This window comes from Emys orbicularis, chromosome 1 (genome assembly GCF_028017835.1).
Source record: "Emys orbicularis isolate rEmyOrb1 chromosome 1, rEmyOrb1.hap1, whole genome shotgun sequence".
Taxonomy (NCBI): Eukaryota; Metazoa; Chordata; order Testudines; family Emydidae; genus Emys; species Emys orbicularis.
Genome location: NC_088683.1, coordinates 49,083,170 through 49,096,355, shown reverse-complemented (window position 1 = coordinate 49,096,355; position 13,186 = coordinate 49,083,170). Strand labels below are relative to the sequence as shown.

General features: G+C 44.0%; 1 protein-coding gene across 1 annotated transcript in view; it reads right to left on the bottom strand.

Annotated features, from left to right (window-relative positions):
* Positions 1-13,186, bottom strand: part of ANKRD26 (ankyrin repeat domain containing 26) — a 173,887-nt gene that overhangs the window by 18,994 nt on the left and 141,707 nt on the right. Inside the window, exons 37-38 of the mRNA XM_065405700.1 lie at positions 11,228-11,463; positions 5,721-5,967 (exon numbers count right to left, since the gene is read on the bottom strand). Of these exons, the coding sequence (XP_065261772.1) occupies positions 5,721-5,967; positions 11,228-11,463 (483 nt within the window). The remainder of the gene's footprint in view (positions 1-5,720; positions 5,968-11,227; positions 11,464-13,186) is intronic.

The window sequence follows — 13,186 nt, the reverse complement described above, 5'->3', positions numbered from 1 at the left end:
AGATGAGGCCTAAGAGTGACTTTTTCCTTGTGAATGATGGTATAAAGAGGGCCTGCTATAAAGGCCTGAATCACCCATATCCTTCTGGATAGGGGCATGGACACCGGGAAGGCCACATCTTCACTGAGATGTGATGGAAGGAGCAGGTAATCATGGGCTTGAAGGAGGAACCCATTAAAACCAGACACTGCAATCAGATCGCAAGGGACAGGGACTGGTGGAAAAGCTTGGATCAGTCCTTTCAGAAATTTTTCCACAGTGGAGTGACAAAATATTATGTAGCTTTGTACTGGGGGCCAATTTGCTGAGATTGCAGCCAACTGGACTCCAATTAAGCACAGGGATAATCCTGACTGCTTTAACTAGAGCAAATAATCTATTACTGGAACTGTTGTCTATAGAGGTGAGCAGTGATGTTGTTCAGCCCAAACAAACAATTGTTTCCATTTGGACTAGTAAGTTTTCCTTGCTGAAGGCTTTATGTTTCTGAAGCAAGATGAATAGGATTGCTGCAAAACAGCTCCTCTCTGTAGATGTCAGTCAACCAGACTCCAAACTGCCAGGTGCAGGGACTATGGGTCTGGATGGAGGATCTGGGTATTGTTCTGGGACAGTAGGTTGGGTAAAACCAGTTAGGTGATTGGCTTCTGAACAGACAGTTCAATCAGGTCCAAATAAAACAACTGCCTGGATTAAGCTGCGCTATCATGGTAATGGTTTTATCTCAGCTTCCTAGCATGCTGGGGATCATGTGTATCGGTGGAAACACATACATCACCCCTGGTGTCCAAGGGATGAGGAAGGTATCTGTGAGGATCCCAGACTCCTGCCTTCTCTGGAGCAAAATCTTGGACATTTGTTGTTGTGGCATATAGCAAACAGGTCTACTGTCAGAGACCCTCATCTGTGCAAGATAGCCTAGGGAGTCAAACACTTGAGGGACCACTCACAAATCTCCAAGAGTCCTCTGTTGGGGCAGACTAACAGCATGTTCTGATGCCCCAGAAGATGAATAGTTAGTGGGATAACATGATGCTGAATGCTCCAAATCCATAGAAGTATGAATTCCTGGCACAGAGGGGATGACCTGGCTTCTCCTTGCCTGTTGATGTAACACTTTGCAATGGTGTTGTTGGTAAGCACTTGAAAGGCCCTGAAAGAGAGGCAGAAAGGGCCTTGAATGCCAAACAAATTGCTCTGAGTTCTAGCATAGCGATGTGGAGGGAGGATTCAGGAGCTGACCATTTCTGTTGAATCTGAAGTTGATTCAGGTGTGCTCCCCACCCTTATGTGGAGGTGTCCATGACTAATCTTTGATGGAAGGGATGTGGAAAATGGAACTTTCCAACATACTTATTTTGGTTGTGCCCACCGATCAAATGATCACAGGACTTCTGTGGGGCCCTTCTTGTCCATGCTGCATTGAACAGATACACTGATTTCAACCACACTTCAAGTGGACAAAAGTGAGGCGTGGCAAAATCTTTATACAAGTTCTCACTTGTGTTATGAAATGCACCTGGAACTGCTATACGATGTCTGATCTCTGTTGAGGTTGGCATGTCTTTGCTAACCTGGAATCTAAACATTGCCCCCATGAATTCAATGCATTGTGTTGGAGTTAGTGTGGATTTGTTTTTGTTCACCACTGAGTCCCAGGGGGCTGAAGAGAGCTAGAGTTTTTTATATGGAATAGGTGACTTGTTGAGGGACTGATTAATGTGGAAGTCAGATGAAGCCGAAGGGTGACTAAGGTATTTTTTGTGATGCTCCCAGCACAATGTGAAAGTAGCTGTGAACCAGTCCATGGGATCCAAAGAGGGGATAACACAGGCTACGGTGACCATCCTGAATTTGAAACATTGAACAAAAGGACTGAGATGTTGAAGATCCAGGTGGGGTCTCCATGCCCACTTCTTCTTTGGGATCAAGAAGTAGTGGGAGTAGAGCGCTTTTCCTTTGAATCCTTAAGGAACTTCCTCCACTATTCCCAGTGTTAAATTTCTTGTCTTAGAAGTGTCTTGTGAGAGGGATCTCTGAGGAGGGATGGGAAGGGTGGGGAGGAGATTGTAACAGCTTGAAACTGGATGGGATACACCTTGTTCACTATCTTGAGGACCGACTGGTCTGAAGTAATCCCAGCCCAACCTTCTCTGAAATAAAATAGGTGGTTGCCAACATGAATAGAAGGGAGTCGATACACAGGTGGTCCAGCTGGGCTCTCGACATTGCTTTCAGAGATGTTTTGTGACCAACTGTCCCTGTTGCAGGGTGCCAAAGAAGAGCTCAAGGAATGTCATTGGTGAAAACATTGCCTCTTCCTTGATGGCTATGAAGTGCGTTGTTGAGGGTAGCATTGCTGCTGTATTTATGCAAGGACCACTGACAACATTGTTTTTTACGTCTAGGAGCTGGAACACATAAGCCCCAGTGACTGGAGGGTTGTCCTCTGTATCGTTAAGAAAGTGCAATGCCCCATCTGTGTCACTGTTGAACAGTTAATTACCTGGGAAGGGTAGATCCTGTATGGTCACTTAGACTTCATGAGGGATACCAGATGTCTATAGCCAGGACGACCTTCTCATTGTCACAGCCATAGCTGTGGTTCTAGCTGCCATATCTGATGCATCAAGCACTGCTTAGAGCAATGTTCTAGCAGTGAACTGTCCATCTGTCATGGTTGACCTTAACCTTCCTGGTATTCACGGGGGAGCTTGTATGTTAAGGTGGAGAGCCTGTCCTGTACCAGGGCATCATACTTAGAAAGAAGTACTTGATAACTGGCAACTCCTAGTTGACGATTCACTGAGAAATATTTTTTTTGTCTGAAAAGATCTAATTTCTTTGTCTCTTTCTGGGAATGGATTTGGACTGTTTAGATTTCTCATGAACAGCCTGGACAATTACGGTACTGAGGGTGGGATTCTAAAAAGTATTTGTGCCCATTAGCTGGCACCTGGTATCTCTTGTTCATGCACTTGGAAGTTGTGGGGGGAATGGATGCAGGAGTGTCCCAGATGACCTTTGTTGGTTCCAAAAGCCCTAAATTAATAGGTAAAGTCATTTTGCCTAAGGATGATGGGTGGAGAAGGGCTAATAGCTTATGTTGCTTTTCTTGGATTATCTCTAATAGGATATCCAATGTTTCTGCTAGTCTCAACAGTTCCTGAAAAACTTTTAACCACACTGAAGAGGAGGGTTGGTCGTTTCATCAGCAGGTGAGGAGGACATAGCTAGAGGTTGTGAGTGGTAAGAGGAGAGATCATCTCTACTGAGGTCTTGCTCTCCTTTCAGCAACTGATGATGTCTGAGAGTGGGTACTAGGACAGGCTCAATCTGCTGTGCAGGCAAGTGTGGTCTTGGTCTGAAGACCACTGAGGAAGCTGGTTTCCTGACATAAGGGTTGATACTGCATGGAGACCAATAAAGCCAGTGTTGGTAGGAGTGTTGAGGGGGAGGAGGACACATGGGATGGGAGAGTGCCAGCTTAGAAGTTCCCTTCTCAATTCAGAATATTTGTGGGGGCCTCTCAGGGGGTTCCTCCCTCGATTGTATGTCCGTGTCCCACTGGGTTATCTAAAGGAGGTATGGGTCACATTCAGATGAGGAAAGTCTGCTGCATTCCTTAGAGGAACTCAACTTTTCAGCCTCTTCCATCCGTGGAGCACACTGGCCTGATCTGTGGATGGTACTGAGAGATCACCAGAGGACCCTGTTTGGTTTATCCCTCTCTTGGCCTGTCCAATATCAGGGATTCCAAAATTGGTCCCATAGCTAAGTCAGCCAGCTTTGAGAAATGTCTCAATTTCAAAGAAGCCTGTGTTGGTACCAATGCATGTCAGTGCCATAGAAGCTGCTGGCGCCATTGTTATGGTGCTGATGTATGTATCACCAGTTTTCTTGGTGCTGCTGCCATTGGTATGGACCTATCCAGTGTCAGAGAGGAGTCTGCCGCCTGAGTGGTATCAGAAGTGGCAAAGTGCTTACTGTGTGAAGTGACTGGCTTTGATGTACTTGGGTGAGGCTCAGCCTCAAGGGAATAGAGCGTCAGAGCCTCAGGTGAGGACTTGAGTCTTCTGACTGGGTAGGAAGATTTGTACATTCCTTGGTCCAAGGAGCAGTGCTTCTTATGGTCCCTCTCCTAGGTCAATGCAGGAGGAGTGGGTATTCTGAGTGTTCTGTGAGCTTCGGATGACATCATAACTTGCTGGAGTGTGTGTGACTGACTGGATGGAGTAGGTCTCTCAGGTCACTTGCCAGGATCTGAAGATGCATGCATAGACATCTCCAGGTGATGCAGCTTCAGGGTACTCAGAGATATTTGTGTACCAAGTATCACTCGGCTACGTGTCCTTCTCTTATACCTAAGAGGCATCTTGAATGTCCATCACTGGTGGACACTGCTGTCTCGCAGGACGGGCAAATCTTGAATCCTGGAGACTTGTCTTCAGCCATTCTGAGCCTGTGTATGTGGGATGACGGGAGAAGTGTCTAGCTCTTACACAGAGAGGTTGGGGGTGTGTGTTTGCAAGAAATCTGATATTAAGTAAAAACTTTTTTTCCCCCAATAGCGTTAACTAAGCTTATGTAAGCTACCAACTAAATATCTAGACAATAATAGCTCCAAATACTCTCTGTAGATAAAGAGAAGTGGACACCATGGGGTTCAATTTTGTAGCCACAAGCAGTAAGAAGGAATTGAGAGGTGGTTGAGGCTGCCCTGCCCCTTTTATCCTCAGCTATGGTGGTTGCAAGGGCTCCCAGGCTGCAGGCATGGCCCCAATAGACACTGCTATTGAAAAACAATCCAATCTTGCATGCATGGAATGCATGCACACTCAAAGTAGAATCTGCGTTGACAGTAACTTGAAGAACAATTAGTTTTACCTTTTAATTATTATTTACTATTCATATTCCAGTGAAAGAAGAAATCAGGCAATAATACAGTACATATATGGTATCATTTATCTTGCCATATTATACTACTCTTCAACCTGAGACAGCCCAAAGAGACTAAGATAAGGAGTTATTAAAAAATAAATATTTACTGTGCATGACATAAATTCCTCACCATGGGATGTATACTAAATACAGACAACCCCATTGTACAGCATTCTTTTTTAACGGGGCCCAAGTGGCCAATATTCATGTGCCAAGTCACTTGCCAAAGAGTGGAGCCCTATGAAGCATGTATATGGCATAAATATTAGGAAGGTAACAGAAGAAGGCAAAAGTACCCTTAACTAATACTTGTTCTTCAGAATTTTTGTACACCTCTTTTTAATTAAAGCTGGCAAGTTTGACAACATCATGAGCTTTTTATCTGCACCCTTTTATAATACAAATGATCTTTCTATGTAAATACATAATATGCATCTATGTTAGGAGTTTCCTGCAACCTAGGACAAATATTCTTAAGATTTTTTTCTCCTTCTTGTTAGATGTTAATTGCCAGATATTGTGTCTTGTGTGCTTGCTTATTTGCAAACAGGCCCATATGGCCCACCGAATGCAAGTACTATAGTCTCTCTTTTTCCTCTAAAATTATATATTTATTTATTTTCATGATTAATTATTGTGGTTTTTACACTATTAGGTTACAAGCATTGGGATACATATTTTGCATTTAAAATGAATGCTCATTAATAAAACTAAGCCAGATTATGGTTTTAACCTAAATTATATAAAAATAATTTAGAATGATATCTATAATTGCTCACCTTAGCCAGATAAGCTTCCACTCTGTTTTTTGAAGATAATGCATTTCCAGTTGGGTTTATGAAACTTCCTCCAAGACCAAGACTTCTATTTAGTGTTAAATTATTGCCAAGATTGCCAAGCTGAGTTGTATCCAGGACTGGACTTGCAGAAAGACTTCCATTTACAATGCTGTTAGCAATTAAAGATTTGCTCCTGTGGCGCTCATGAAGGAGTTTAGCATTGGCCTCTGCTATCCTTTCATTAGCTCTGTGAAAAATATAGATGTAGTTTTTACTCACACTTTCACAACTAAATGTTATCATCCAAATTTCAAGCTATTTTTATTATATTTCTATAACTGTAAATGATTAAGAATATTAGAAATTAAGCATTACTCAATTCCCTCTATCAGAGGGGTAGCCATGTTAGTCTGTATCCACAAAAACAACGAGGAGTCCGGTGGCACCTTAAAGACTAACAGATTTATTTGGGCATAAGCTTTAGTGGGTAAAAAACCCACTTCTTCAGATGCATGGAGCCCCACGAAAGCTTATGCCTAAATAAATCTGTTAGTCTTTAAGGTGCCACCGGACACCTCGTTGTTTTTGTCAAATCCCTCTGAAGTTTTCTAAGAGCCAAATCCTGAAAGATTCTGAGTGCCTCTTGGGAATGAAGGGGAGTTAGAGATGCTCAGCACTTCTCAGAATTTGACCTCAAGACAATTTATCTTAGATAGTTATAAGTCCCGATTACTATAATCTTTAATGTATTTATATTATCTCACAACACCCTGTGAGAAAGGAAAGTAATATTATCTCCATATTACGTAAGTGGGAACTGAGGCCCAGAAAGAGTAAGCAATTTGCCCAAGATTACAGAGGAAATCTTTGGCAGAGCTGTGAACTGAACCCAGGTCTCCCAAATCCTAGGCTAGTACTCTAATAACTGGACTCTAATAACTTCCTCTCAGTGTAGTTCCAATCCTGAGAAGTACTGTTATAATGGGAGCTGAACTGATCCTAAACGCACCACCAGATCAGGCCTTTTTTCTATGGATTGAGGCTGACAGGGTAAGAAAAAAAGAGATTACTTACCCTGAGCAGTAACTGCAATTCTTTAAGATGTGTTCTCCTGTGGGTGCTCCACTTCAGATGTGCGTGCACCCCACGCATCTTTAATCTGAGATTTTCATGAGCAGTGTGCATTTGGGTCCATGCATGTGCTGCTAATATCCTCATGCCCTGCAGCGAAGCTGCATGGGCAAACTGCCCTCAGTTCCTTCTTCACCGCTGCATCTCAGACAGAAACTCCGAAGCAAAGGGGAAGGAGGGCGGGTAGTGGAGCACCCAAAGAGGGACACATTTAGAAGAACTACAGCTAATGCACAGGGTGAGTAACCTCTCTTTCTTCTTCAAGTAATGTCCCTATCGGTGCTCCACTTCAGGTAACTCCCGAGCCGTATTCCCATAAGGAGGAGGAAGCTTCAGAATTGAGTCGAGCACAGAGGAAAGAACTGCATTGCCAACTGCTACATCAGCTCTAGAGGCACTGACTACGGCATAGTGCCTGGGGAAGGTATGTACCAAAGACCATGTAGCAGCTCTGCAGATCTCAGATACTGGGAAATTTTTAGGTAAAGCTATAGATATTGATTGTGACTTTGTTGAGAACCTTTAGATCTGTCTACAAACAAAATGAGCAATCTAGGAGATTTACAAAATGATTTAATCCTGTCTAGGTAGAAGGATAACACCCTCTTGACATCTTCAGTATGGAAAGCAGTCTCTAGATTGGAATTATGTGGTGTTGGAAAGAACACTGGCATGTAAATGACCTGACTCACATGAAACTCAGAAGACCATTTAGGAAGAAATCTGGTGTATGGTCGTAAGGTAACTTTGTCCTTGCAGAATACTGTGAAAGGAGGGTCTACCATGAAGGCCCCATCTCTCTGACTCTGTGGGCTGAGGTAATAGCCACTAAGAAGGCTGTTTTCATGGACAAATTCAGTAAGGAGCATGTCATCATCGGTTCAAAAGGAGATTTCATGAGACTTTTAAGAGACAAATTAAGGTCCCAAACTGGGGTGGGGATTTTCACTGGTGGAAAGGGATTACCAAGACTTTTCATGAACTTTATGGTTGTAGGGTGAACAAACAGTGAGAACCCCCCAATAATGGTATGGAAAGCGGTTAAGGCAGCCAATTTAACCTTGAGAGAACTAAGTGATAATCCCATTTGCTTTAGTTGTAGCAGGTATACTAGAACAAGAGGAAACAAGGCAGATTTGGGGACAGGATTCTGGAATTCACACCAGTGACTAAATCTTCTCCACTTTTTGAAGGTATTTCTGGTAGAATCTTTCCTATTTTATCTATTGTACTTCTGCAACACAGACCAACTCTAACACCACGAACCATCAAGGAGCCACGCCTTCAGGTGGAGAATGCTCAGATTACAATGCAGCAGTTGACTGACACCCTGGGAGAGGAGTGATTAGAAGATTTATCACTGAACAAAGGGCTAGGCGAAACAGGTAGGAAACAGGCCTGCCTTGATCGTGTTGGGGCTACTAGGATAACTCTGCTCTTGTCCTGTCTGATTTTGTTCACCACTTTGAGAATGAGAGGCATTGGGGGGAACACATAAAACAGTTTCTTTGTCCAAGTGAGGAGAAAGGTGTCCCCCAATAAATTGTGAACTAAGCCCCTCCTTGAATAGAATAGATAGCATTTTTTGTTCATAGCTGTGGCAAAGAGGTCCACTACTGGAAATCCTGGAGTCTGAAATATGCCGACAAAAACCTGGGAATCCAGCCCCCATTTATAGTCTTGGGCAAAACACTTGCTGAAAGTGTCAGCTGTGACATTCATTACTGAAATTCTATGCAATGTTTTACACAGCAGTTCCATAACCTTATTGCTTCAGCGCAGAGGGAAGGGGATCTCGCTCCTTCTTGACGATTGATATATAACATACAGGCCACATTGCTGATCATAGCTTTGATAGACCTGCGTCTGATGAGAGGCAGAAAATGAAGGCAGGCATTTCTGACCACTCTGAGCTCCAACGGGTTGATGGGGGGTAGATTCTTAGGGTGACCATCTGCACTGTAACATTAGAGCACTGAGGTGCGCCCTCCTCCATCCTAACAGAGATGCATCTGGGGTTATGGTTACCATTGGTGTCAGTTGGAGGAAGGGGATCCGTATCCCTACATTGTGATGAACATTCCACCAGTCTAGGAAGTTTATCTGACATATTGAGGAACTGACACCTGTTTGTCTAGGCTGTGTCTGTTTGGTAAGTAAACTGGTTTGAGCCACCACTGGAAACAGCAAAGGCACAATCTTGCATGTTCTGTCACAAAAGTGCAAGCTACCATGTGATCTAGAAGTTGAAGACTGTTTCTGACAGAAGTCTGGGGTTTCCTTTGAATATTTCTGACAAGGTTTGATAGTGTTGTGGACCTGTCCAAGGGAAGGAAGGCTCTGGATGCCAAGGAATACAGGGATACACCTATAAATTGTATGTTCTGAACAGGAGTCAGTGTGGATTGTCCCACTTTCAATTGAAGACCCAAGTCCAAGAACAAAAAGTGTTCTGTTTGGCAGACAACATTTCTTGGTATGACCGAACCTTGAGAAACCAATTGTCAAGGCATGGGAATACTGTGATCGCCTGACGACACAGGTAGGCAGCCACCACTGACAGAACCTTTGACAACATTCTTGGAACCGATCAGGGCTCTGGAGAACTGCTGCCAATAAGCTGCCCAGGAATCTCAATATAGCCATTGAGGACCATAAGGGGGAGGTGGGTGGTATCCAGGATTGCTCCCATCAGGAGTTATGAGGTCCCAGGACATCTTCTGTCTCTTTGAGAAAGGGGTTTATATATGGGTATGTAGGAGAACCCTAAACAGAGATCGATGATACCGAAGAGAAGTCTCCATCATCCTCTTCCTCCTCTAATGGGGAAGCTCCGACCAAAGAGGGAAGTGACTTTACTGGGGATAATAAAGGTCTGGTGATTGAGAGGTTCTTGGTACCTAGAGATGCTCGGTACTTGCCAGCAATGGGGACTCTGGTTCAGCAGTCACTGATAAGTCCTTCAGATACCTAATGTCTTGCAGCACTGAGTGGAGCTGCGGCACTGAGTGCTGTTGCAGCGCCAACAGACTGGAATGCTTGTCCCTGCAGAATGGTGATGATGGTTTTGAGTGATTCACAGGCAGTGCTGATGCAGACGGAGGCTTAGTCTTACATGATATTGAAATGCTTGACATAGGTACCAGGAGAGGGATTAAGTCTGATGGTACCTATATTCTTCTGTGTTTTCTCTGATCATCTCCACTAGATGGTACTGGAGCCTTCTCAGAGCCAGGTCTACTCTTCAAGCTGCTGGATTTTCCTGACTGGTACTGGAGGAGCCCTTCACCTTTATGGTACCAAGCCTTGAGGATGAAGTCTCTGAGGCTACTGACCTGGTCAAAGAGTGAGGCTTTTTGAGATGGATCTCTTCTGAGGGGAATTAGAGCTTCTCTTTTTAGGATCTTTAGAGGTGGTCTCTGAGGCTTTCCCCTTTTCAGGAGAGTGTTGCACCAAAGTCAAAGGGGCGCTAGAGGGACTGATGTACGGAGTGTGGGGGTTCTCCTGACTTGGCTCTGAAGTGGGGAGAAGGGAGCACGCCTTCATTAACAGTCACAGCTTGAGTTTCCGGTTCTTCTGTGCCCTGGATTTGAGGGCTAACTGGAAGTTACACTTCTGTGGACCATGCAACTCTCCCAGGCAGTGAACCCACTTAGAGTGTCCATCGCTGATCAGGATAGCTTCTGTCCATGTGAGGCAACATTTAAACCCCGGTGAACCGGGCAGGCCCCTCACAGACAGGATTTTCCCAAAGGAAATAAAACAATCTTTCAATAACCAGTAACTAACTACTGTAGTACTACTAACAAATAAACTCAACAAGAACCTGAGGCAGGCACACTGTAGACATGCTAAGCTCCACCTCAGGCTGAGGCAGTTGAGAAAGAACTGAGGGCAGTTTGCCTGTGCAGCCTCATATAGCCTCAGTGTGGAGCATGAGGATATCAGCAGTGGATGTGCTAGCCAAATGGACATTGCTGACGAAAATCTTTAATCAAAGACATGTGGGATGCAAGCGCACCTGAAGTGAAGCACCCATAGGAACACTACTCAAAGAACTGCAATTTTTCTTGCCTACTGTAAGTACAGGAGATTATTACAGACCGGCCAGAAGATATGCCTGTTAAAATCAAAAGAATTTTATAATATACTCTATAAAAATGAATGATATTTCTGCTACTTATAAAATATTGAAAGTAATTCATGTTACTCAGCCTTCCAGCTAGTTGTGAAAGTCTACTGCATCTACAGATACCTGCTCTTGGATTGATGCACATTATGGTGAGCAGGTCCAGGAGTGAGGCATTTTAGGAGGAAAGTTAATGAAGGAAAAATAATATTTTACCATTTGTTTTAAAATAAAGGTTTTGACTTACCTATCCAGTTTACTTGCTAGCGATTTTCTAATTTTTAATTCTTCCAAATAAAGATCTTTGTATCTTTCCAGTTCTGTCTGCGTAGACTGTTTTTGAAAGACACTGTCTTCTTGTGTGTTTTTTATTCTAGCCAGTTCAGATTCTAGATCTCTAATTCTGTGCTCCAGTTGGTTTCTCAGTGAAGCATTATTAGTAGTTCTTATTTGTTCTAATGTCTCTTGGGAGGCTGCCTGCGTCTAAAGCAAATAATACAACGTTAATAAATTGGAAGAAAGAGGAATTTTTTCCCAGCAGTTAATCATATTCAATATAAGTACACTATCTTAGTCAGATAGGGAATTACTCTTCCTTAGTGCCATCAACCATACAGGGAGACATTTGAAGTCACTATGCAATAGAAAGATTTCAGCTTAGAAAGAAACTGTCCCTTATTAAGGATCTATTACATTAAAGTTAGCAGTACACAACTTTCACTTATAGGACAACAGTCTAATTGAAACTAATTGAAACTCCCCCTGCTGGAGCCAGAATCCCATGTGATCTATACACAGGTAGATAATACTTCCAGCATTGAAATAATAAACGTGGAGTCAAAAAGAGGAGGTTACTTTGTAACTTTTGTTCTCTCAACATACTGTGTTCAGAACCACACTGTAGCAGTTAACATGCCTGGTCACTGACCATGGAACCATCAGTAATAATAGCTCGGAGGGGTGGGGGGAAGGGAAGGGGTGGCGTAGGTGAGGTAGACATATATCTTTTGAGCCCAACAATCTACTAGCCGAGGATATAAATAATCCATCCCCTTCGTCTTCCCTCAGTTCTTCTCTATCTGCAGAAGCTCATGAACTGAACTCCAAAGAAGAGGGGAGGAGGGAAAATCAGTGTAGCTTTGCAAAATAAATACAAAGAACAAAAGCTACTTTGGTCAGTGTGACAGGATACTATCCCTCTAAGGCCTTGGCTACACTTGCGAGTTACAGCGCTGTAAAGCCTCCCCCAGCGCTGTAACTCACTCCCCGTCCACACTGGCAGGGCACTTGCAGCGCTGTATCTCCCTGGGTACACCGCTGCAGGTACTCCACCTCCCCAAGAAGCATAAGAGATACAGCGGAGTGGCTACGACTCTCCCCTGTGTGTACCAGGAATCAACCTGCAGCGCTGTACTGATCACCTTGTCAAGTGGCCAATCCTCTCCATTGTTGTGACCGGCTGCAGGAATGCAGAAGTGCCGGTTTCAAAGCTCGTACCACAGAGAAAAAGCAAACAGTTTGCTGTTTGCTTTGAGTGAGTGAATGAATGAGCAGGGGGCCGGGAGTTTGGAACTTGCAAAATAGAGTGCTGACATGCTCCAAAAAGCACTCTCTCTCCCCCCACACTCCCTGTCACACTCCACCCTCCCCTCCCCCGTTTTGAAAAGCACGTTGCAGCCACATGAATGCTGGGATAGCTGCCCATAATGCACTGCTCCCAACACAGCTGCAAATGTTGCAAGTGTGGCCACGCCACTGCGCTGTCAGCTGTCAGTGTGGACAGACTGCAGCGCTTTTCCCTACTCAGCTGTACGAAGACAGGTTTACGTCACAGTGCTGTACAGCTGCAAGTGTAGCCAAGGCCTAAGAGTAAGGCAAGCTGAGCATCCCCTCCAGGGTAAAAAATGAAGTCATGAGGGAAAATCAGTCTGGGGTAGGCTTTGGGATAGAATGACCCACAGGTGCTACTGTAAGGAATTGTACTCAATTTTACTTCTCTTTGTATTTTTTTCTTCCTTCTATTGTATCTCTAGTTCCCTAACTACCAAACTGAAAACATATGGCAATACTATATACACCTCTACCTCGATATAACGCTGTTCTCGGGAGCCAAAAAATCTTACCGCGTTATAGGTGAAACCGTGTTATATTGAACTTGCTTTGATCCACTGGAGTGCGCAGCCCCGCCCCCCCGGAGCGCTGCTTT